Below are 25248 nucleotides of genomic sequence, written 5' to 3' on the forward strand. Positions count from 1 at the left end.
GCGGGGGCAGGAACTCAATACCATGATACCATGGCCATACCAAGCGACATGGCCATATCTAGAGTACTACCACGACCCGCATAATTAATTGCGTCCTAAAGATATAATGCTGCGCTAAGACGCCCTTTACTGATTACAAGAACCACTGCCACAAGCCCCCAGGAATACCCGTACCACGTGCAAGGCTCACGGTGCGAGCCAGGGGAGCTTTGTGGAAAGCGCCCGTGGAAAGAGGCGGCACGAGCCCTGGCTCGGAGAAAACCTGGGGAGGCACAGGCGCAGGACTGGGCGCATTGTGCTCTACCCCCCAAAACCCCGCTCACCATCGGAAAAGCCAGTCTGCAGATAGTAGTGTCTCAAACGGGCCTAAAGCACGCCTCACAGGGCCTCGTCCCGCCACGACTCTTATGACTTACCAGATTAGGCCACGGGCCGCCACAGAGGATGACCAGCTAAACACCATCTTTGCCCCTATCACGTAACAGCACCACCGCTACAGGGCCTCGTCCCGCCACGACTCTTATGACTTACCAGATTGGGCCACGGGCCGCCACAGAGGATGACCAGCTAAACACCATCTTTCCCCCTATCACGTAACAGCACCATCGCTATGCCTGTAACATATCCAGGCCATACTAACTTGCATGCCGGAGGAGAAAATGCAGGAACGAATGCTGACACCCATATGCACGCCATCCTATCAATCTTCACCACTGGCCATCGCTAGACGCTTAAGTAAAAGCCCCCCGGGCAGGCAGCATGCGGCTAGAATTGTCCCGAGACACTACGCTGATAGAGGACACCACGCGGCGAGGGCAGTGGGCCCAGGTCAGAAAACCCATAGATCTACCGAGGGTACAGAGCACCAGGGGGACAAAACTGCAATGCCACGTGTTTAAATGACAAAGTGACACAAATGGGTACTATAGCCAGAAGGAACTATACACCATAGTAGATACGGACACCCTCCACAACTTAGCGCACAGAATAGGCTTATCCCTCCTGCTGAAATAGAAAAGACACCCATTACGTGGCCAAAGAACCTTGCTAAAATACACTTCTCATCCCATACACAGTTATCACATAAAGGCCTGTTGGCAAGAGGCTCACCCGCGCTGAAAATTGCCAATGCTGCCCACCTAAAATTAAACTGTGGGGATCTGTTACGCGGCACTGGCTGAAAGCGCCCGGAAGTACATCTCTCTACGACGTGTAAAGGCAGCTACCGGTGCTCTACAACCCACTCGGCCAGTCGTCCCTATAAAACATTCTAATTCCAACTTGAACAATGACATTGACAAAGGCATACACTTGGTGCACAACAGCTCATACCGGGGCGTAGCTAACGTGATCGCCCCAAGAACCTTGCACCTACGAACTGGACACGTGGGGAAGTAAGCCTCAGAGGTCCGCTTTTTGAGCTTAAGAAAAGTGGTTAGACTAAAGGTAAAAGCCGTGCCCACTAATCCACTGTACATTGCTTCGCTGCACAAACCTACGATGAATCCAAAAAGCCGGGTCCCAGCGCAACGATGGAGGAGCCAAGACTGTTACCCCAGGAGGAACCCGGCCCAGTGGGCCCGCCGCCAGAGATTGTACGATTGTAGGCCCAAGGCATGCCCGGGAAAACTTGAACACCGCGGGCTGAAGGACGGCACGCGGGGGTTCTCACCGCAGGGAACACCCGCAGTAAGTCGAGGGACCGAGAGCAAACATGGGTGCTTCCACACACGAGCACAAAAATCGGCTGAACAAGAAACGCGATTTACCCAGAATCACATGATGCAAAGCGTCGTAGCCGAGACAAGAACCCGGGTCTCCAGCTCCCTGGTCGAACGCTCCCGCCGCCAGGCCACAGGCTCTCCCCCGATAGAGCTTCCCACCATAGCAAACAATGTAAGACATCCGACCCTTAAGGGTGGAATGAAAGCACAATTGAACCCAACACTCACACGATCAAACACATCTTAGCTCCGAGAGGCCTGGGACGGGCGCCATGATCCATGGCCAGATCAAGGAGACGCTGAACTCAGTGCGCCTCAATCCTAACCATCTCTTTGCCAAAACACAGAAGGAAACACACAATGAGTCTGTGTCCCACAACAGCAGCGCTACCCCAACAGTCCGCACGCGCGTTCGTGAATAAGCAAGCCCCTCGAGTGTACAAACAGAAATACGAGATGCTGAATAACAGTACCCCTAGAGGGAGACGCCAACAGAGACACCGAGGGACCAAGGAACCAAGGAAGGGGACAGACGAGGAGGAGGGGGTCACCCGCCCGAGCCTGCGCAAGTGGCCCCACGTGCCCCCGGACAAAGGAACCTGCCCACCAACGCTTCTCCGTGTGAACGCGACCCCATGAATCACCTCACTCACCGCAGGAGAAGCAAACCATCGACATCAGAAAACCCCTCATCGCGACGCAAGACCGGACCTCTGGACGGCGACCAGAGGTGAATAAAAGAGTGTCCCCGATGTGGATCGCGCAACGTCCGGAGCGGCAAAGAGGCCTGAACAATGGCGAGGGGGAGAGATAAACCCACCTCTCCCTGCCTGCCGCCCCGGACGCGCGTCACCTGACCTGCCCACATCCCCAGAGCAACGCCTGCCCTGGGGAGGAGTGGCTGACCATCTACTGGACGGGGGCAGCCCTCCGCGACTAAGGGCCCGCCCTCCTGATGGCCACAGGGTGGCCTCGGGCAGGCGCATTACTCCTCCCGGGGCATATCTCACCTGGGCATTGGTAACAAATGGTGAAAGTGGCAAGGGCTCCTACTGTTTGCAACTTTCAACAGACCTAATGTCCATATGCCATTAAGGCATATTCAAATGGAAAGCTAAGTCTCTGTTTACAACACATCAAATGCAGAGAGAGGGGCCCCACACTCTAAAGGGACAGGGCTCGGTGCTAGACTTAACTGTCGCGAATAACTCCCTTAGAAATCCCTGGTCATTCCGCTCAACCTACAAACATCGAATCACCTCTCATATATTCGCCCAGTCTTGAAAGAGCCAAGCGCTACACAATGATTACCCCCAATAGATACCCATATATACTGTCTGCTAAGATTCAGACTTCATGTGGCTTTTGTGAACAGCACGAGCTGACCAACCTCTTTGGTGCCTTCACCGCCATTCGACCCACCATCCGCATCCCTGTCAACTGTGTGTACACCCGTAAATTGTACAATGCTCTGTTTCTTTATAGCTAGGTTCATGCTTTGTGAGTCTACATGCATACAGTAATACAGCTCCATGAATCGACAAACTGCATTATTAAACCCAGTAAAAATATGTTAGAGTGACACGTTTGTACTGGGGCTTGTGAACAGAGGAGGATTTGTTAATAAATCTATGTGATTCCAGTGTTCATTTAAGACGCGCATTCACATGGTTAACTCCAATGCCGAAACTTGTTCCCAAGTCCTATTGGGCTTTAATTACACACATTAGGACCTATTTTTTCAAATGTACATCTTAATTGAATTTACATAAGCGGCATCATATATGCACATAAGAAAATGTACCATGTACTGTTAATTAGCTTTGCTATGAGGGAAGTTGCATTGCAGATCCCAGTCACACCCCTTATTCATCCTCCCATCAGCTTTGCTCCAGGAATCTCGTTTATTTCCAGTGTGGAGCGCGTCTTGAGAATGTTCCATTGGGGGCTGCAGGAACTTCAGTTGGTGCGTGAGAACCTGAGGAGCTACCAAGAAGGGCAGACATGAGGTGATGGCCTTTGGACCTTCCCTTCTACCCAGGTGATGGGAATATTTGTCCTCATGAGAGGAGACAGGTGCAGACCTAAGGACTGGACAACCAAGCACGTCTTGTTTGACCAATGGTGTTCAGATTTTCCAAGCCCTCCTGCTCTCTGGCTATCCACGCAGTGTGAGCAGACACTGAGAGTTGAAGAAAAGTTGTTGGGAACCCAGATCCGCTGTTTTATGTATGGATGGTGGGTCACTACTGATAGTTCTGCCAACCTTAGTTTAAGAGGTAGGCTCTAGGAGGGATCCCATTGCAAGAAGCACGGGTGGTTCTTACCCTTACTAATTAGGCAGCCAAATACCCATCCACAGTTCCCTATCTGGAAACCCAAGGGTGCCCTAATGTTGATTGGATGCAAGAGGGGAGAGCCTCTTGCACCTACTCACATGATCCTGTTGTCACTTCAGCGCTTCGCTGTTTGCGTCACAAGATGAGGGGAGACAACACTAAGAATCTGCTGAGGGGGATGGTGGTGCCCCACTCCAGGACAAGGAGGCAGGATGCCGTGAGTGAGCAGCAGCTTGTTTCCCCAGAGACAGGGCGCTGCTAGCACCAGATATCTAAGGTAAAGTATGTATATGTTGCTCTGTTGTGGTCTGTGTCCTGGTGGCCTTGGAACGCCCTTACTATAAATGTGTTAAATGAATTACCGCCCAGTGAGTCAGCAGGACAGCTGGTGAGGGTCATTGCTCATGCAGGCCGCAGTTAATCATTCACAACGTAGTACATGGGTATTCACAGGAACGGAGAAACCAGGCTGCACACTAGTAAAAATCATTTTCAAATATCTGTTGTGAAGAACAGATCTGATATTCAACCAGATCAATGGAGATATAAAAAATGCCCCACATGCTCCCGGGCGGTTTTCAGAGACTTGATATTGTACTAAAGATGTACCAGTGATGGAAACCAATTCAATTCGTGAAACTAAGTAAATACATCATTTTTGTGTCTGCTTTTAAATTTACAGAGAATCAGTTGTGTTCGAATGACCAGTCCTGCAGCTCGCTGGCTCTTGAGTTCCGGTGTTCTTTTCTTCTTTCTCTAGCCTGGCGCCACAGTCTTCCCCGGGTAGTGCCCCCAAGCTTGCCACCTTGCTAGGTCCACACCATATTGTGTCTCTTAGGAAAGGCGGGCCCTTAGTCCCCTCCTCAGTGCCCCAGTGTGTGAGGGGAGGTTCCGTTGCCTCGTTGTACCCCATTACTCTGCTGTTCCTCCCTCGGTACTCACATTGGTGCTCACCCACCTCCGCTGACACAAGAAGCACGTGCCTTCAGTCCCTGCTGCCTCCCCAGCCCCCTCGTTTAGCATAGTATCCCCATTGGCATCCTTTCCCACCCCTCCAACATAACATACATCAAATAAACACACAACACAATTTTTTGTTTGGGTAAAGTTGCTGCAGGTTTATTACATACACCGTTATGTAATAGGTGGGTTATCTTACAGGCGATCCAAGGGCAGGCAGCCAACTGGGCCGCCTGATGAGCCAGGCAGCACGGGGGCGAACCCCACCTGTTGTGCCCTTACTGGCGATCCTCTTTCCGTGACACTTGGTCCCTTATTACTCACGCCACTTTCAAGCCGGAGCCTAACATAGCAATCCCCTGGTTGTTCAGGCCCCCAACCGCCCGAAGGACTAACGGGGCGCCGACACGGTTTTCCAGGAACCTCCCATGAGGCTCCCAGGATTTGGCTCTGGCACCCACCATGGTGCCGCGGGACCGCAAGGCACAGCAATAATCCCATCTATGCCCCGGGCCGCCCACGTGTCTGAGTGACCACACAGGCCAAGCAAATCTCTTTAATAGCCAAGAGGAGGCCCAACCCCAACTTCGCCCTCAGGCGGCAAAAATATCGGCGATGGCCGAGTAAGGCCCTCAGCATGAAGACGCCAATTAATGGGGATGGGGAAAGGGGGCACTCACTGCGCAAACTGCTCCTGACTCCTGGCTATCTCGGCACACGTCTCACGGACACGTCGGTGATGGCGTGTCCAGCGCGCGAAAGAGTCAGCGCACTTATTAGTCCCGGCCCAGGGACGTTACCCAAGGCGGGAATACAGACGTTCGTGTGGGTGTGGGGTAGACTCACTGCCAAAACCCGACGAGGCTGCGAGGCCGGCCCGATCGCCAGACAGGGGAACCAGCACGCCACGTGCCAAGATGGAGCGGAACCTGACAGTCAAGGGGGGTGATCACGACGCCCCGTGGCCCACATGGAGTCCCAACTCCGCACAGGCACTGCCAAGCTGACCTACCGCGTTGTCCGGGAAGAGAATTTGTAACAAACGCGGTTCAACAGGGCCTTAGCCCACGTGGTGGGATGGGGGGGTGTGGGGGGTTAGAGTAACGCTCACCTTCCATCCAATTCGACTGACCAAACGACCAAGTAGGGACCCGGCCGCAATCGTCCCCCACAACCAACGAGACGGCATGTCCGACACGCAAAAGAGGGCACAAAATGGTGGGGGAGAGGCATATATACCCTCCCCAAGTCCTGGCGCCCAGGAACTGACGCCCCTAGCGTGCCGCAACCAGGTTGGGGGGACTCCACCCAGAGTCCCTGCCCCTGAGAGTGCGAGCCGCAGCGGCAGAGGAGCAGCGGAAGGCAGTCACCTCCTGCCCCGGTGTGTGAGGGGGGAGGTTCCGTTGCCTCGTTGTACCGCGTATACCCTGGCGATCCTCCCTCGGTGCTCACCGACTTCCACTGACGGAAGCCTGCGCCTTCAGTCCCTGCAGACTCCCGGCCCCGTCGTTTAAGAGACCGCGCGAGCCGTCGCCTCAGCAGAGGAGCAGTGAAAGGCAGTCACCTCTCTCGTTCCCATGGATAATCCACAGAAGCGTTGCGTACCCAGCTCTTGAACACCATGGTTACCAGGCACCGGCCTGACTGTGTTGACAGCCAGCATGACCTAAACATCTTTATTTGCTAACACCGTTTTAATAAGTAAAAACAAGGAAATTAAATTGTCAAAAGGCAGTTGTCACACGCCGTGCTTTCATTTACTCTTCACATTAATGATAAATTATGCGTTATCAATGCCATTGGCACCCGCAGCAACTCGAATCTCACTCCAAATTAAATATTCTTTTCTTATAGCATCGCTGGGGGACGCTATGTGGTACAACGCAGCTTCATAAAAACTTCTTGAATGTTGTGCTGCGCTGACAATGCCCACCTGGCAGAGAACTGCTCTATCTAACTTTTGTTTTAAATCAATTTAAAGGGCCCTTTACAGTAGGTGAGCATACCTGCAGGGTCTGCCATTTACAGACCTACCACCTCACAGTGTCACTGTGTGTCAAACAATATAGGAACTTCACACAATCACTGGGTTAAGAGTCAATGTCGCCTGGTGAGCACAGAGTGTGCTGGAAAACCCTGCATGGAGCATGTTTCCAGCTCTTATGTTGGAGCGTCTGCCCCTTGGTGTCCAAACGGGGTTATGCATCCTCCTTAGGACTCTGGAGGCGGGCTCAGAAGCTTTTGTTTTGTATTTTAAAGAGGGCAGGGTATATTTCCAAGGCAACAGCGGATACCAAGCTTTGTCAAAATCCATTGCCCCACCCCTGTTAGTTTTTGTGCATTTTTTATTTCTTTGCATCAACAACGTGTAGAATTTGCTCTCGATTTAACATGTATGCTCTGACATGATGCAATTGTATTTGAAACAAATTCATTATGACAAAGTGTGTTTTCCTATCTTATATTAACTAGGCATTAGTTAAGCCTAGGTCTCAAAGGAACCACTTGAGGCAAGAAGAACAGGTCAGAATGTATCTTAATGACTCGCACTATAACAGTGCCCATTTTACTACACTAAAAGTGTCTAACTAAAGTTCCAATCTACCATTCGTCACCAATACCTTCCTTTTATCACTGTTTAGCTTAAGCGAATTATTACACATCAACTCCCAAATGCACCACTTACATTGCTACAAATGTGCTAAAGATCATCACCATAACTTAAGAGCTGGGCGTACATGTAGAAGATTACACCCATTGAGTGGATGTGCTTTGCAAGGCGTGCTACATACAGAGGAACAAGAGGGGCAGATGCCACGCGATTGAATTCAACCAGTACAAAAGGAAATGGAACAATGCACATGAAGAGCCAGCAATCAAAGCCAGCAGAAGTAATTTTTTAGGATGGAATGCTTGAGGAAGACAAACACAGCCAATAGATTGAGTAAAGTCAAATAATGCTGCGATTGGCAGCCATCCTAGGATCATCAATAGCTGCAAGTAATATTGACTCATTGGTGTAATCCAGCTGAAAACTTACCTGGGCGGGGCTAGGGTATGGGATCTCAATAGATTGCACATATCTACGTTACTGTTTCCCAGTCTCACCCTAATTATCTTAGCAGCTGCTGGTAACAAAGATAAATGCATAAAAGAACAATTGATGGACAGAATGCAGAACAATGTCATACATTCAGCCCAGTACAGAGATCTGGGCCTAAATCCATCATTTTATTGCACCCCACGCCATTCCAGTTGGAACCCCACGCCATTCCAGTTGCAAATCAGTCTTGACCTTGCTACCAATGGGAACAGTCCTGCCTGAACAGCCAAGCCAGGTCCTCCCTGGACTGGAAAGAAGCATCCTAGGACCAGTTTCAGGGTTTCACCCCTCATCAGCCAGACTAGCTTGACTCCAGTGGCATGGAGAGCACGGGACTCACGTCTGAGCATACCCGTCCCACTCGGGGTGACAAATGCAAAAAGCACAATTGATGGGCAAGATAGGGGCTGATAATGCTTAATGATAACTGAATCATCATCTGTCTTTTTCAGCACTGGAGAGAGCACATATGAATTTGACCCCGTCACAATCTCCATCTCTCATGCAGCTTGTTGTGTACTAGGATCTCTGGACATTTCAGAGGGGTTTCACTTAGTTTGTGGACTGGTGCCATTCCGCAGCATAGCTATCCTTAATGCAGTGACACCTGGACCCACAGACGTGAGTGGTCCACGGCACTACAATTGCGGTTGTCTTTTCCTGCCCAGATAGCAAGATAGGGGGGCCCATTTTCCCAGCTTGCATAGGGACTCCTGTCACTCATGCTATGCTACTGGTTCCAGAAGTCTTTTCTGACCACTTGCCTAGGAATACAAATGCATTTCAAATTCATATTCACACCCTTAAGGTAATTCTATTAAATGCATATTGTTTTTTGCAGCACAATACAATCAGACTAAGTATCAGAAAATTTTGTTAGGATGCATGTCCCCTCGTCTTTCTTCAACGTAATCAAATAATAATATATTGCCCTGTAATCCCTAAAAGGTGATTCTTTCAAAATCAAATCGTTCAATTTGAGCATTTATCTTGATCTCTCATGAAAGCGCTGTGCAAGTCATAACATTGGCAAACTGGATTCTGGTTCTTTCTGTGAACATACCGCCATATGGGACCCTCGTAAGGCGTTCTCAATTTTCTAAGCCCTCCCTGTTAATTTACTTGCTATCAAATTCTCAGAATTTTTTTTCTGCCATTTACTGCGATTCATGGGCTAGAATGAAGCTTGGCTCTGCTAGCCATGATAAAATGTCTACTGTCTTGGTCATAGTATGTCCATGGCAGCCTTAAGAGAATTGATCTCATGGAGAATTCATCTTCCAGCATCCTTCAGCACAGCCTCCTCACGATCAGTGTTATTTATCTGGATTTGTGACCATTAGAGGTCCCAGGCCTGACCTGGTCCTTACTATAGTGCGTTCATCTCTTGATGGAGACCTGCTCTGGGACAATGTATTGCTGGTTGGTCACTTAGTGCTTTAGTTCTTATGTGATCTGTGTTGCATATTTCGTTCTGTGACATGTCTTCAGTGCCAGGGGTTCACCAAGCAAGGTCTTACCTCCTCTGTTTTCTCCTTTAATGTTTATTGCTCTGTTTGGGGACCGTGTATGACCTGGCCGGTCGGTAGGCATATGGCAGACGGGGATTTCTCAAACTTTTCTCTGCCTGCTTGCATTGCTGCTAGATTATGTATGCCATACATGGATCAATGGTTTTTACCTATATTGTGAATTTCCACTTGTGCTGCATGTCAGTGTTCTGTAGCAATTCATATTTGTCGCTAGTGAGCAGTGTATCTGCTGCTTTGACACTGTGTCACATGAGATCATGACCTCCAGACTAGTTGACATCGGTCTGGGAGGCAAGGCGCTGGCCTGGTTAAGGAGTTTTTTCACCACACGTACTCAAAGAGTCATACTGGGTCCCTACCAGTCAGAGGAGGTGGAGATCTCAAAGGGGGTGCCACAGGGCTCCTGCTTGAGCCCAACGTTATTTAACATCTACGTGGCAGCCCTAGCTAACATCATGAGATCCCACGGGTTCATTCCCGTATCGTATGCAGACGATACCCAACTCCTTTTTCCGTTTAAAAACATGACTCCTGAAGCTCGTATCTCCTTTGCCTAAGGGATGAAAGAAGTGGCACACTGGATGGCAGCAAACTTCCTTCAGTGCAACGTCTCTAAGACTGAGGTGATGCTCTTTGGAGAAGCCAAACGCCTGTGGACTCCTGACTGGTGGCCTCAAGACCTAGGCCCAGTCCCCGAGCCCAAAGTGGTTGTGAAAGATCTAGGAGTTAAATTGGATCAGGAGCTCACCCTTAAACATCATGCTAATCAAGTGGTGAGCTCCTGTTTCCATGTTATTGGGCTTCTCCGACGGGTATTCCCCCTGCTACCTGATACCACCAGGAAAACACTAGTTCAGTCGCTCGTGTTGAGTAGACTGGATTATTGTAATGGTTTGCTGCTAGCCGCAAATGAGGGGATCACTGCCAGATTACAAGTGGTGCAGAACACGGCTGCTCGCCTTGTTCTTAATGCCCCGGCCCGCACTCCCTCAAAACCACTACTGAACAAACTTCACTGGCTTACAGTGAAACAGAGGGTGTTGTTTAAAACTTGCTGCATCATCCACAAGTGCCTCACTGGGAATGGCCCTCATTACCTAACAAAAAAATTTACTCCATACACCCCCTTAAGATCTCTGAGATCTGGTGATCGTGAATTGTTAGTTGTCCCCAGGTTCTGGAAGACAAGACAAGGGGGAAGGGCTTTATCAGTAGCAGGCCCGAAGTTTTGGAATGAACTTCCTTCCGAAATTCGATCATGTAAGGAACTTTTTTCCTTTAGGAAAAAATTAAAAACTTTCCTGTTTAATTACTAGCTCTGGTTGGACAATTAAAAATATTAGATAGGGCCTTTTTGCTCTCAGATGCTGCTAAAGGCGCGGAGATACTCCTCAGGGAGTCGATTCCCAGCGCGGTACAAGTGTGCAAATAAATAAATAAATAAATATAAATTTTATTACGTATGTAAAGTGCACTTACTGAACGTGTGGGTACTGCAAGGTGACTGACACTGAAAGGAAATCCTGGTGTGGCGAACATGAAATAAGTATTTTCAGGATTCTGTGGATCCTTAATTGTTAGTCGGTGTTGCACAACTCAAGGGACAGCTCATTACAACTCTGAATAACCTTCTGCCACATCAGGCTCATCTAAACCGAGGACTACTTTAGCTTTCATGTAGTCTATTATTATTTTTATCCTTGTTTCAGTGTGAATAGGCCTTAGCTGGTTGAAATGACTATAGGCAGCTGGCGGGCGCAGAATAATGCTTCTGTGCTGTTTGGGGCCATCTCTTGTTCATTTGGGCACTGTTGCTGGGACCTTGTCAGCTTTAGGTCGGTTTGAATATCCATTTGCTGGTGGATTTGGTGTTCTTGTTCCTTGGTTTCCTCTTACTTGTTTGTGCCACTTCGCTCCAGTGCACTAAGGCCCATCAAAGAGCTGGGGGTAGAGGTAGCTGGCTAGATTTTTCCTATTTGCCGATTGAAGAGCAGGGCGGTGGGGTGGTGGGGGATGCCACCCCGAGAGAGGCAAGTAAGAGCAGGGGAGGCTGCCACCCCCAAAACTCGTGCCCCCTGCTACGCCACTGCTTCGCTCCCTCGAAGGGAACAACATCATGTCCCTCATTATTGCCTTTTAGTAGAGGTTTCACTTCAAACAATAATAAAGTAAAAACATAACACAAGTAAAATTCAACACCAACTTAAAAAAGACCAAAATGACAAAAATCCAATCATTAGAACTGGAGATATGGAATGTTAAAGATTTAAGTGAAAATAGTATAAAAAGATAAAGCATCACTCGCGGCTGTCTGGTCGTGCGAGACTGGGAGAAAGTCACAAGTTTAAGCCGACCGCGATGAATTGCAGGTCTGTTACAGGCACCAGGTTAGTGTTGCTGAAAAGTTACCTTCTCAGCCCAGTTTGGTATTTTAAGTTTTCACTCCAGTGGCATACTTCATCATCGAGTCCACGCCACAGATATTCTAAACGTATCTGGGTAGGCTCAAACTTGGTGATTCCAAGGGAGCTCTTCTGGTGACACCTATGTTTTACGGAGGGGGATCTACTTAATCAAAATTGCCTTAGGTTAGCTTTGTTATCTTGTTTATTTCTCAAGGCCCCTAGGCAACATTAAAATAGTGTTTATTAAGGTCTACAGAGTCTCATTAAGTGCTCCACATTAACTTTGGTCTACATGATTCAGCCCTGCTCTCAATGGGTCACTTTGGCTTTCTTCAGAACCCCAGTATATCGATCCCTACTACTAATTAAAACTATCCAGTGTCCATGTTAGTGATATTCACACATTCATTCTTGCATGCCACACGCGCAACTTTCTGTGGTGTTTTCTCAGGCTTGTTCCTGTGGATAAGAAAAGACATAAACATATATTTGTCAGTCCTAATTTCTTGTAGCAACCAAATTGACTTTCACTACAATCCTATACATATGTGCATTCCACCTACGTGACTCGTCTGTCACTCCTAAACTTTTGTGAATGGCACCTACGTGACTCGTTGTCAGTACAGAGGTCAAACGAGGTGGACAGTTCACCATGCAGCAATACATATTGTGCAACATGTGCCAATAAGTGATACAAAGTTCTATAGGTATTATTTTGTGGCCTCTCTGAAAAGTAATACGCAAGATCTTGTAATCATCTCAGGTGGTATGTCATGCTCATTTGTGCAAGTTATTTCATACTCATCGCATGCTTACATACTTAGTCTAAATCTGCTATTAGCCCCATAGGCAGCTCGAGGGTGGTCAGCCATGTAGTCACACTCTAACAGTAGCCGCATAGAAACATAAATATGCAGATTATATTAGAAGTCTTGGCACTCAGTACTTCTAACAGTTCCCAGGTAAAAGCACTTTCTTCATCAAAGGACTTGATCAGCAATTTTCCTATTATGTCTCCCTGGGTCTGCATCTTTAAATGAGTCGAGGCATTGCGTATTAAAATGCTACTGCAAGCTATTTCCAGGTCACGTGACAAGAATCATGTGATCGCACACACATGCAGTCCAGAGATCTGGAAACAAGCCGAGATCAACGCCCTACTCAAAAAACCTAAGGCAGACCCAAGAGACCTCAAGAACTTCCGGCCCATCTCGCTGCTCCCCTTCCCGGCCAAGGTCATCGAGAAAACCGTCAACAGACAGCTAACCCGATACCTCAAAGAAAACAAAATCCTGGACCCTTCCCAGTCAGGGTTCCGCAGCAACCACAGCGCTGAGACTGCCCTCATCGCCACCACCGGTGACATCAGGACCCTGCTTGACAACGGCGAGACCGCAGCACTCATCCTCCTAGACCTCTCTGCCGCCTTCGACACCGTCTGCCACTGCACACTACGCGCACGCCTCCACACTGCAGGGATCCGAGACAAGGCTCTTTGGACCACCTCCTTCCTCTCCGGCAGAACCCAGAGCGTCCGCCTCCCCCCATTCCTTTCCAAAACCTCCGAGATCATCTGCGGCGTACCCCAGGGCTCCTCCCTCAGCCTGACGCTGTTCAACATTTACATGGCGCCGCTCGCACACGTTGCCCGACAGCAAGACCTCAACATAATCTCCTACGCCACTCAGCTGATTCTCTCCCTCACCAAGGACCCCATCACCGCCAAAGCCAACCTCCACGAAGGAATGAAGGCCGTCGCTGACTGGATGAAGACCGGCCATCTGAAGCTGAACTCGGACAAGACGGAGGTCCTCATCCTTGGCTCCAACCCTTCAGCCTGGGACGACTCCTGGTGGCCAACTGCACTGCGGGCAGCCCCGACACCCACCGACCACGCACGCAACCTGGTAATCATCCTCGACTAAACGCTCTCAATGACCAAGCAAGTCAACGCCGTCTCCTCCTCCTGCTTCAACACCCTCCGCATGCTCAGCAAGATCTACAGATGGATCCCGACAGATACAAGAAAGACGGTCACCCAGGCCCTCGTCAGCAGCAGACTCGACTACGGAAATGCCCTCTACGCGGGAGCCCCGACCAAGCTCATCAAACGACTACAACTCATCCAAAACGCCTCGGCACGACTGATCCTCGACGTACCACGCCACAGCCACATCACCCCCCACCTGAGAAACCTGCACTGGCTCCCCGTCAACAAGAGGATATCCTTCAAGTTCCTCACCCACGTACACAAGGCACTCCACAAGACCTGCCCAGCCTACCTCAACAGACGGCTCTCCTTCTACATTCCCAACCGCCAGCTACGCTCTGCCGACCTCTCACTCGGCACCGTCCCGCGCATCCGAAGAACAACCACCGGTGGGAGATCCTTCTTCCACCTCGCCGCCAAGACATGGAACACCCTCCCACTGAGCCTACGATAGACCCAAGACCTGCTGACCTTCAGAAGGATACTTAAGAACTGGCTGTTCGATCAGTAGCGCCACCCCCCTCCCCAGCGCCTTGAGACCCTCACGGGTATGTAGTGCGCTTTACAAATGATTGATTGATTGATTGATGCAGTCGAACATAGAATATTATTAGCAGTCTATCGATGTCCTTCGTGGAAGTAAAGCATCCTTTAATGGACCATTGAATCAGATTGTAGTCTATCGACGCCGTTCTTAGGCGCGAAGCGTCCTTTCACCATTGATCTGACCTGAAAGACTGTTATATAACAACAAGCCCATTATTTTTAGTATATTCAACAATTTTTTTTATTTCTTCTTTCATTTGTGATACTGGTCTGTCATTGATAGCCCTTTATTCACCAGAATATCGATTTTCACGTCTTTGTGGCCTCAGATTATTTCACCTGAGTATCATAAGGATATACTCGTAATCAGCCCTCACTATCCCAATAGCCTGCTGTATATCATCTATATCCTGTATTAACAGTACGCATTAGAGATCTACTCAACTGAAATGGCAAGCCCAGGGTTGCCAATGCTCTATTATAATGTCCTCAGTGAGGTCCTTGAAGCCTCCAGCTCAAGTGACACTACATTCACTTCAACACAGTTCCCCCATGGAATGTCATTGTTCAGTCCTCTGCGTGTTTTGAGTCTGAACACCCAACATTGTTCTTTCTCAAAAAGAGTCCTTTCGGGGTACCTGGTGCCCACCTCCAGTTTTTCCAACACTACCCATTTTAAGTCGGTCACCAAGTGATCCATTGTTAAATAGTGACTGATCATTTTTGTTGTGCTTTTTCTGCACTTCAGATTACTCCTGTATATGGATTTCTACCTTCCTACAAGTCATGCCTGTGTATCGTAATTGGCAAAGGCATGTGATCAGATAACGTGGGGAGAGTTGCAGTTTCTGCGTCTTTTCAAAATGCATGGCTTTTCCAATCTCAGGTCTAAAGATGTATTGTGTGTTGTCAGAGGGAAAACTCCACACTGTCCACATGGGAACTGCCCTGTCACTCTTGGATGCTGTCCCTCATATGGACCAGAATGTCTAGCAGGCTTCTCTGGTGGGAGCACAATGGTTTTCCTAAGGAAAGGATACCCATATTCACAAGGTGCCACTGATTAAGAACGATACGTGACACTTGGTTGGAAGCCATTTTTCTAATGATACACTTATGTCCACTGTGGAAAGACTGAGCAGAAGAGGGGCAAGTATGCACCCTTACTTCAAGCCCCTGTTAGTGCGAAATGTTTTTAAAACTGTGAGCCCATTACCAACTTTCACTCGCACCCATGTATCTGAATGTAGTGCAATAATGGCTTGAAGTAAACTGGGCGGGATGCCCCCAGCTGACCGTTTTTTCCACAGAACCCCTTGGTCACCCTTCTCAAAAGCTGCTGTGTAAATAATGAAACGTGACTAGTGGGGCCCTTATTTTGATTGATAACACAGTGGGATAGAAAGTGTCACAATGTTAACCGTTGTACCACAGTCTGGTCTGAAGCCTGTTTGTTATTGTTTGACCACATTTGTTATGTTTGCCCTGTGTCCACTTAGGGACACCGTAGCGTGTTATCTCCAGTTGTCCCTGCGAGGACACCGTAGTGCTTCTCTTCACCAGCTGTCATTATGCTTTGACAGTTACAGCTGGTGACGCGAGGCAGCAGGTCCAGTTTACGCTCCGCCTTGGAGCCTGTGTTGGTCATTATAATAAAGAACTACTCCTTCTAAACCAGCGCCTGCGTGGTTCTTAATAATGGCGACGAGGACCAACACCGGAACCCACCATGATAAATGTTTATGAAAGGAAACGATGAAGATAAGTACAAAAGAAGAATAATAAGGAAAGGAAGCAAAAAGAGTGGAATATACAAATGAGAAGTAAAGACATTAATTTTACATTACGTTAAAGCAAACAAACAAGTAAGGAACCTGTCGTGAGAGTGCCTAAATTGCGCAGATGATAAGAATGAAAGTGTCTGGAAAATAATGAACAAATTGTAATGATATAATACCACGCGCAAAATATTTGTGAAGGAGCTATGTGGAGAAACTCATGTGGAAATTTTCATCTGTTACGAGCCATTTCGGATGATTAACACGAGGAAAATAATTCACCTCACAAACGCGTGGCAGTTCAACGGCATCCTCAACTGTCAGCTTTTCACAGCGTCATCGACGAAAGGAATGTACGTCGTGACGCGCAACGCCAGGAAGTGTCGGCCGAAATACAACGAGAATATTTATCGTTCTAGTTTATTGCTTGACGCTACGCGCATAACGTGCCACCATTTTTGAGAGACTGAAATTAAAGTAAACAAAGGTCAATTACTATCAACGCGCGAACAAGAATATGAAGCTGAAGGACTGAAACTAAACTCGAAAATATCATGCAAGTAGGTTGACACAAATATTTAAAACAGAAACGGTGTGTGTATAATTACGTGCAGAACAGTGCACTTAAGAACATTTGAAAAAGAATTTATAAACGTGACAGACAATACGGCAGAGCATCAGACACAACATTTAGCATTTATTTATCCCCTAACAACACCTCATTAAAAGGAAGTTTAACGTTTGAGAAAATAATAGGAATTTGGACACTAAGTAAAGTGGAGTATAAACTTATGTAAAAGTGAACAAGCCAAAGTAATTAGATTGAAAGGGTGTTTTTAATCTTTGAAATAAACAGGAAAAATAAAAGGGGATAAATATAATTTAAGACGCTATATTTACCAGTTTATTAAAAGAAAAAGGAAAGCAAAATGGCATCAGGATATTTATGGAACTTGTCCCCTCCACAGACATTCCTACCTGGCAAAGATGAACCTGTGTTAAAATGGGAAGAGTGGAGGGAGTATTTTGAAAATTACATTTCACAGTTTGAGGACGACGACGAATTCAATTCAAAGAAAAAATACAAACTTCTATTGCATTGTCTCGGTGCTGGTGGAATAAAAGTATATAACAACATCAATAAAAAAACAAGAGGAGAAGGTGAGAATGACATATACAAAAATGCTATAGATGATCTCAATACGTATTACAAGCCAAATGTATGCGTGGGTGTGGACAGATATAAGTTCTTCCACAGAAAACAGGGAAAAGAGGAATCGGTAGATGACTATGTGTCTGCACTCAAAAACTTAGCATTGAACTGAAGATTTGGCGACTTACATGACGAGCTTATCAGGGACCAAATTGTAATGCAAGGTTCTAATGCAAATATACAAGACAATTTATGGGCTAAAGGAGAATACCCGCTCCAAAATATAATAGACATTGCTAGAAAAGCAGAATTGACTGGCCGTTGCGCAAAAGCGGTAATCGCTGAATGCAGCGTTAAGAAAGAGACGGTAAACAGAGTAATGCAAGATAAACGCACATCAAAACAAACTTGGGGCAACAGATCATTCAAACCTGTTTACAACAAACAAAGAGACAGTGATAAGAGACGTTGTTATAGATGTGGCGACATATCACATTGGGCTGATGACAAGAAATGCCCCGCCAGAGGAGTGAAATGTACGTACTGCGGAGTAATAGGGCATTTCCAAAAAGCATGCAGGAGAAGGAACACGCGCTCCGTCAAATATGTCAATGATGAAGGTGACTACCAACAAAACACTTCAGATGAGGAGGATGATAGCTTGTGTGTCCTCAGTATAGAAGAAGAACAGGTGAACGAGGTCAGCTCTAATAAATTGAAGAGGAAAAAGAAGCCAGTTTGTGATATGACGATAGGTGGTGTAGGTATCAGCATTGTAGCCGATTCGGGCTCACCCTACACAATCGTAAATAAAAAAGTATGGGAAGAAAAATTCTCACCACAAATTGGAGACCACCTAGATAAAGGGGACATAGCTATAAAATCATTTAATGGCGGATCCATAAAAGTTTGTGGAGTAAGAAGGCTCAAATTCAACTTCAAAGGTAGAGAATCAGATGGAAAACTGTATGTAGCAGCTGTAGGACCGTCCGTGCTGGGATGGATGGATCAGGGCGATTTGGGCATTATCCTTGACCCAAACCAGGAAGACCCTGTTCTAGTAGTACAAGGAATAGATGACTACAGCAAGAGTGTGTTGGATAAGTACCCCAAAGTATTCAATGGAAAAATTGGAGCTCTAAAAGGATACCAGCACAGAATCAGGGTTAAACAACAAGCTATACCCGTCGTGCACAAACCAAGGAACCTCCCGTTTGCAGTCAAGGATGAGGTTAAGTCCCAATTGGAAAAGCTACTTAAGGAAGGAATCATAGAACAGGTGGAAGCCAGTGAGTGGGTTGCACCCTTGGTTGTAGCCAAACGTCCAAATGGAAAGATCAGACTATGCGTGGATCTTCGCGACCTGAATAAAAACATTATTGTAGAACAATTTCCACTTCCCAAGATAGGTGAAATGTTGGCAACTACAAAAGGGGTAAAATGGTTTACAACCATAGACTTGAAATCGGCGTATCACCAGATGCCACTACATCGCAGCAGCAAAAACCTCACTGCCTTCATCACACCCTTTGGGTGCTTCCAATTTACAAGGGTCCCCTTCGGATTAGCTTCCGCAGCAGCGATGTTTCAAAGACTCATGAGTGAAATTTTCAAAGGAATTTCCAGCATCTTGATATTCCAAGACGACATCCTTGTGATGGGAAAAACCAAAGATGAACACGATGGGAAAGTGAAACAGGTATTGGAAGTCTTGGAGGCAAAGGGACTTACTGCAGAGTACAACAAATGCAAATTCGCTCAAGATTCTGTGAGTTACCTGGGACACGAAATCAATGGCAATGGGATTAGCCCAAAGAAGGGCCTACTTGATGCCATCAAGAACTCACCTGTACCCAAAAATAAAGAGGAGATAAGATCATTCCTGGGACTGGTGGAATTTTATGCAAAATTCATAAGGAATTTTTCTAGCAAGACTTATGATCTTCGGCAACTATTAAAAATGAAAAGCAAATTTGAATGGGACGAAACCTGCCAACAAGCATTTGATAAGTTAAAAAAAGAATTGTGCAGCGCAATGCCTTTGCAAGGTTTTGACCCTTCACTTAACAATACCATCACCACGGATGCCAGTGCAAAGGGACTCGGAGCGGTGCTGACACAGAAAGACAACGAAGGGAATGAGTGTACGATCGCATTTGCATCGCGATCCTTGACACCATCAGAGGAAAAATTCTCCGTCATCGAACGGGAGGCACTAGCGTGTGTATGGGCACTAGATCACTTTAGGAACTTTGTATGGGGTAACAAAGTCACTCTTTGCACCGACCATAAACCCCTCACCAAAGTGTTCACTACAAAAGGACTGTACAATGCATCGCCGAGATTAGCGCGGTTGTCCATGCGCCTTTTCGATTACAACTATGAGGTCCACTATGTTCCAGGTGTGAGAAACATTGTAGCCGATTATCTGAGCAGAATGCCAGTAGAAAAAGCAGAGACAGAAGCAACTAGCGAGAATGAAGAATGTTGCATAGCCATCTTAGAAGAATGTCTCCAGGGAATTTCAAAAGAGGAGTGGCTAATTGAACAAGAAAGGGACAATGACATGCAAAATGTGATCAAGATGCAGAAAGAAGGATGGATCAGCAAGAAGAACTTGAGCGAAACTTTGAGACATTTCTACGAAGTAAGAAATGAACTTTCGCATGAGAATGGGTTACTGATGAGAGGAGGAAGAGTAATTCCCCCAATCAACATGAGAAAACGAATTTTGCAGCTATGCCATGAAGGACATTTGGGCATAGTGAAGAGTAAAAAAAGGGTGAAGGAGAACTACTGGTGGCCAGGAGTAAGTATTGACGTAGAAAGGATGGTAAGAGATTGTGGTATGTGCCAACAATCTGACAAGAGCCAGGTGACCCTCAGACCACCCCTCCATCCCATTAAGTGCCCTGCAATGCCTTGGGAAAGAGTGGGGGTAGACATAATGGGACCCATACAAGACCTGGGAGAACAATGGTACATAATTGTAATCATTGATCATTTTACAAAGTGGCCTGAACTCAAATTTACTACCAGGGCAGATTCCAAAACTGTGGTGGAATTCTTGGATGGCGTATTCATACGTGAAGGCCTGCCAAAAGAAATTATTAGTGACAACGGCCCGCAGTTTATATCAGATGCCTTCAAAGCTTATATTTTGAGAAATCAGATTAAACACAAAACTACATCTGTGTACCACCCGTCGGGCAATGGCGCAGTGGAACGGTTCAATAGGGTCCTCAAGGGTATCATACAGCTAGCGAACAGTAACAGACTAAGTTGGAAAAGAGAAATCCTTAAGACCTTGTGGGCCTACAGAATCACACCATGTGACTCAACTGGCCATAGTCCATTTGCACTTATGCGAGGAAGGACGCCCCTCACCAAAGATAATGTAGGTTGGACATCAGCTGCAAAGGAAGTGCACTGGTCAGCAGAACAAATTAGGAAAAGAACAGAACAAGTTCAACACAGCGTCAAGACCCGGTATGATGTGAAACACAACTGTAAACCAGTGCAGATATCGGCTGGGGACATAGTAAAGGTGAAGAGGAGCGGCCACATAGGAAAGGGGCAGGACAAATACTCAGCGCCCCTTACAGTCAATGAGGTGTACTGTAATTCAGCCTTGTTGAGCGATGGAAGAGTGTGGCATTTCTCTGCCCTATCTGTGTACAGACCACCACAAACTCACGAAGACATCATGCCAGAGATGGAGGAACTGAGCAATGAACAGACGCACACATCCAAACATAACATGGCCCTATCAGACTCATCAGACTGCGAGTCTGACCTCGGTCTTGACAATTCTGGAGCCGGGACACAGAGCGCTATGGAGTCAGCCTCAACCAACAATGCACCTACCATTTCCACCAACGCTGGAACTTGCAGAGCAGCGAGGTTATTGCCTGCAACCCCTGTACGCAATCAGCTACCACAGGGTACCACTAGCAGGTGTGGTAGAAGGGTGCTACCTCCGGCGAAGCTCAGCGACTACGTGTGTGACTAAGCCTATGTTTTTCTCCAACAGTATTGTTGTTGTTTGGTTTACTTTCCTCCCTCACCACTCTCAACGGGGGAGGATGTGTTATGTTTGCCCTGTGTCCACTTAGGGACACCGTAGCGTGTTATCTCCAGTTGTCCCTGCGAGGACACCGTAGTGCTTCTCTTCACCAGCTGTCATTATGCTTTGACAGTTACAGCTGGTGACGCGAGGCAGCAGGTCCAGTTTACGCTCCGCCTTGGAGCCTGTGTTGGTCATTATAATAAAGAACTACTCCTTCTAAACCAGCGCCTGCGTGGTTCTTAATAGTCACCCTTCTCAAAAGCTGCTGTGTAAATAATGAAACGTGACTAGTGGGGCCCTTATTTTGATTGATAACACAGTGGGATAGAAAGTGTCACAATGTTAACCGTTGTACCACAGTCTGGTCTGAAGCCTGTTTGTTATTGTTTGACCACATTTCAAGCTCCTGAAGTAGAATCCTTGCACATGCTTTGCCCTTGGCTACTAGCAGCGCGATTAAGTGCTAGCAGGATGGACCTGAACTGCTGCCCTTGTTTTTATAGAGGGGTCTAAAATAGAGTCACTCCTGTTGTCAGCAATGATGCCTGTAAGGAATGAAGCTCTAAACAAACGTGTCAGCCAGAACTCCCAGTATTCTGCATCAGATTTTAACAAGATTGTTGGACTGCAGGGTTATACCCAAATGTTTTGCTTTCACCCCTCCTGTTTTTCAGAATTTCGTTTTTGTTGGCATTAGGACTCTGCCCTTTACCATTGCTAACCAGTGCTAAAGTGCTTCTGTTCACTCCATTAAACATGGTGGTATTGGTTTACACCCAACTGGCACATTTAATTTATTTGTAAATCCCTAGTAAAGTTGAACTACATGTACCCAGGGCCTCTAGATTAAATTCTACTAGTGGGCCTGCCGCACTTATTGTGCTACTCACTTAAGTAACCCTGTGAAACATGTCTCAGGTCTTCCATTGCAGCATGTATGCAATTTTTAACTGCCAATTCGACCTTGTGAAATAAACATTTTACCAAACCTAAACCTCCCTTTTAATACTCACCCCTATGTTGGGCCCTAAACAGCCCATAGGGCAGGATGCACTGTATTTAAACGTTAGGACATGTGTGTTTAAGTTGTACATGTCCTGGTAGTGAAAAATCCTAAATTCATTTTTGCTACTGTGAGGCCTACCTCTCCCATATGATAACTTTGTGTTACCCTTTTACATTTAATAAGTGTTACCTTTTGATTGGTTACAGGTAGAAATGTCATTGTTGGCCTCAAAGGAATTTTGATTTAAACCCCTCTTTAATGGTAAAGTCAGATTTTAAGTCAAAGAGCAGAAGTAAAAAGAGAAAGAAGATGGAAGTATAATGGGGAGAAAATCAGATATGCAGCTTACTTCATCCCTGGAATCCTTGCTGATACTGCAGCTGCCTCCACCCTGGGAATGATGGAACATTACAGAGGATTTTATGAGAGCTTGTTGGTTTACAGGCTTGAGTGTGATTTGATACAACTCCTTGCTTTCTTTGATATCCTTGTTTCCTCCTCCTTCAATGGCTTGACAGCCCTGGGAGGCGAAGCTGGGGTGGGGCAGGTCAGAACAAATGAGCCACTTACACAAATGGGCCAATGCTCACACACCAGCAACCAGTCTAACTAGCTTTCATCCCCTACCTCACTCCCGCCATCCTTGGCTCCCAAGGGTGGACTCACACCGTGTCAGGGACTGGGTGGTAGGAGCCAATGGAATCAGAGCACTGTGGTTTGGAGCAGTCCTTGTGTCCTCCTGACCGAGCTCAGAGCAGACAGATTGGCAGGCAAGGGCAGGCCCCCTCTACCCAAAATAGCCCCTAACTGTTCCCTTCACGAGGCCCTGAGTAGGCATGAAAATAAGGTGCACACAGCAGCTCTCCAAATTCCCAGCGTGCCCCGAACAGGTCGGGCTGACCTTGTGACATTTCTTAAGAGTTTGCCGACCCTTCTGGCCCCTGGACTCCCTGGGTCCTGCTGGGTCCTGCTGAACTGCTAACTCCCACTTGATCACCCCACTCGACCGATCCTCAAGTTGGCGTGTATAGTGCATATTCAGGGGGTCCAAAAGGGTTCACTAATATTGAAATTATAGATAAACTTAGAAAGAATAGAGATTTATCTATTGGTGTTGTCTATATTTTTTTTTATTCATTAATGCCAGATGATATGGAAAATCGAGCTGTAAAGTGGAAGGCAGAGATTGGCGTCTCAGAAAATCTATTTTGTCATTCAGTTAATTTAGCACAGAATATTTTAGTACCAGCCCGACTTTAGGCTCAATATTATAAATTGCGCTTCTCGTTTTATTATACCCCTAAAAAAATTGCTAAATGGGGAACAGGGAGAGGGACCATTTGTCCGTGCTGCCCTTTATATCAAGCAGATCTTAGCGACATCTTTGACACCTGTGATGCTTTGGACAATCTAAAAGAAGAAATTACCAGTTTTTATAACGTAGTCCTGTAATTTTGCAGTTTATGGTCTCTGTGGGTTCCTGACATAACGTCTGTTGTATATTTTGCAATTGCTTCTTAAATGTACAAATTGTATTCCCCATAATACATTTTCGAGTCATATTTCAAGGTATGATCATCTATCTACTTATCATAACGATGTAATATATACACAATGTTTATTGTACAAATCTTAGAGAAGTCCAGATGCTGTGTTTTACAAAGCTATCTAGCATTCAGTAATAGGTCCAACATGATAATAATATGTGCATGTTTCTGCCTTTACCATGTTCACCAAATGTACAGATATGACTCGATGCATGCTCTTCACTGTCCACATGTACATACTCCGAACATCAGAAGTCAACTAGATCATGTGGCTTCTGTTTCTCATGACCTTTTACTTCCGGGTTTATTCTGCGAGAGGCCAGTGATGTTGGCTTTCTTGCATTAATATGGTGTTTAGTGTGCAGGCCCATCTGGATGCTGACTGAAACACTCTTGCATGGCTCTATACACATGATATCCCTAGCAACACTACATGCCTCTGTTGAATACAGGATGTAGAGTCAGTGTAAGCTTGCAAACAAAGGCCCGCTGACTTGAGTTCTTCAGATGCTGATTGTAAGAGTACCTCTGCTATTGGTTTGTAGTGGCATTGCCACCCCACGTCACCATTTAGGGCTGTATGCTATCCGTGATCTCAAATTCTTCATTCATTGATGAGTTGCTGCTTAAGGCTTTACTCAGGATGCACACTGTCATTGGATATCTCGTGGGTACTCAGTACATCCAAGTCTTACATGTGTGTGATCTGTCATTTCCAGCTGACCGCTGCCCAGATGACCGAAGAGGAAGGACAGGAAGCCTGGGTCAATGCCCTCTTAGGGAGAATGTTTTGGGATTTCTTAGGAGAAAAATACTGGTCTGACCTGGTGTCGAAGAAGATCCAAATGAAACTCAGCAAAATAAAGGTATTGAAATGACGTCCACTGTATGTACTATATTTCATTAATGTCTACTGTGTACAATGTTTTGAATTATTCTTTTTCCTGGTAACTTGTACATTTTCTTGAAGATTCCGATTCATAAGTTTTTGCTTAATAAAGGCAAACTAAAAGACTCGCAGGGTACAACTGCATAGTTTTCTTTTAATTTCGAGCTCTAAAATGATTATTTGTACTTTAGGCCATTTGTTTCACAA

At 46.6% G+C, this 25248-nt stretch overlaps 1 protein-coding gene across 3 annotated transcripts in view; it reads left to right on the forward strand.

The window, feature by feature from the left end:
• The window catches only part of TEX2 (testis expressed 2), a 664178-nt gene that overhangs the window by 489180 nt on the left and 149750 nt on the right, over nt 1-25248 (forward strand). For all 3 annotated transcript variants that reach the window (XM_078654347.1, XM_078654349.1, XM_078654348.1), the window contains exon 6: nt 24872-25018. In XM_078654347.1, coding sequence (XP_078510473.1) covers nt 24872-25018 — 147 coding nt within the window. The remainder of the gene's footprint in view (nt 1-24871; nt 25019-25248) is intronic.

This window comes from Lissotriton helveticus, chromosome 7 (genome assembly GCF_964261635.1).
Source record: "Lissotriton helveticus chromosome 7, aLisHel1.1, whole genome shotgun sequence".
NCBI lineage: Eukaryota > Metazoa > Chordata > Amphibia > Caudata > Salamandridae > Lissotriton > Lissotriton helveticus.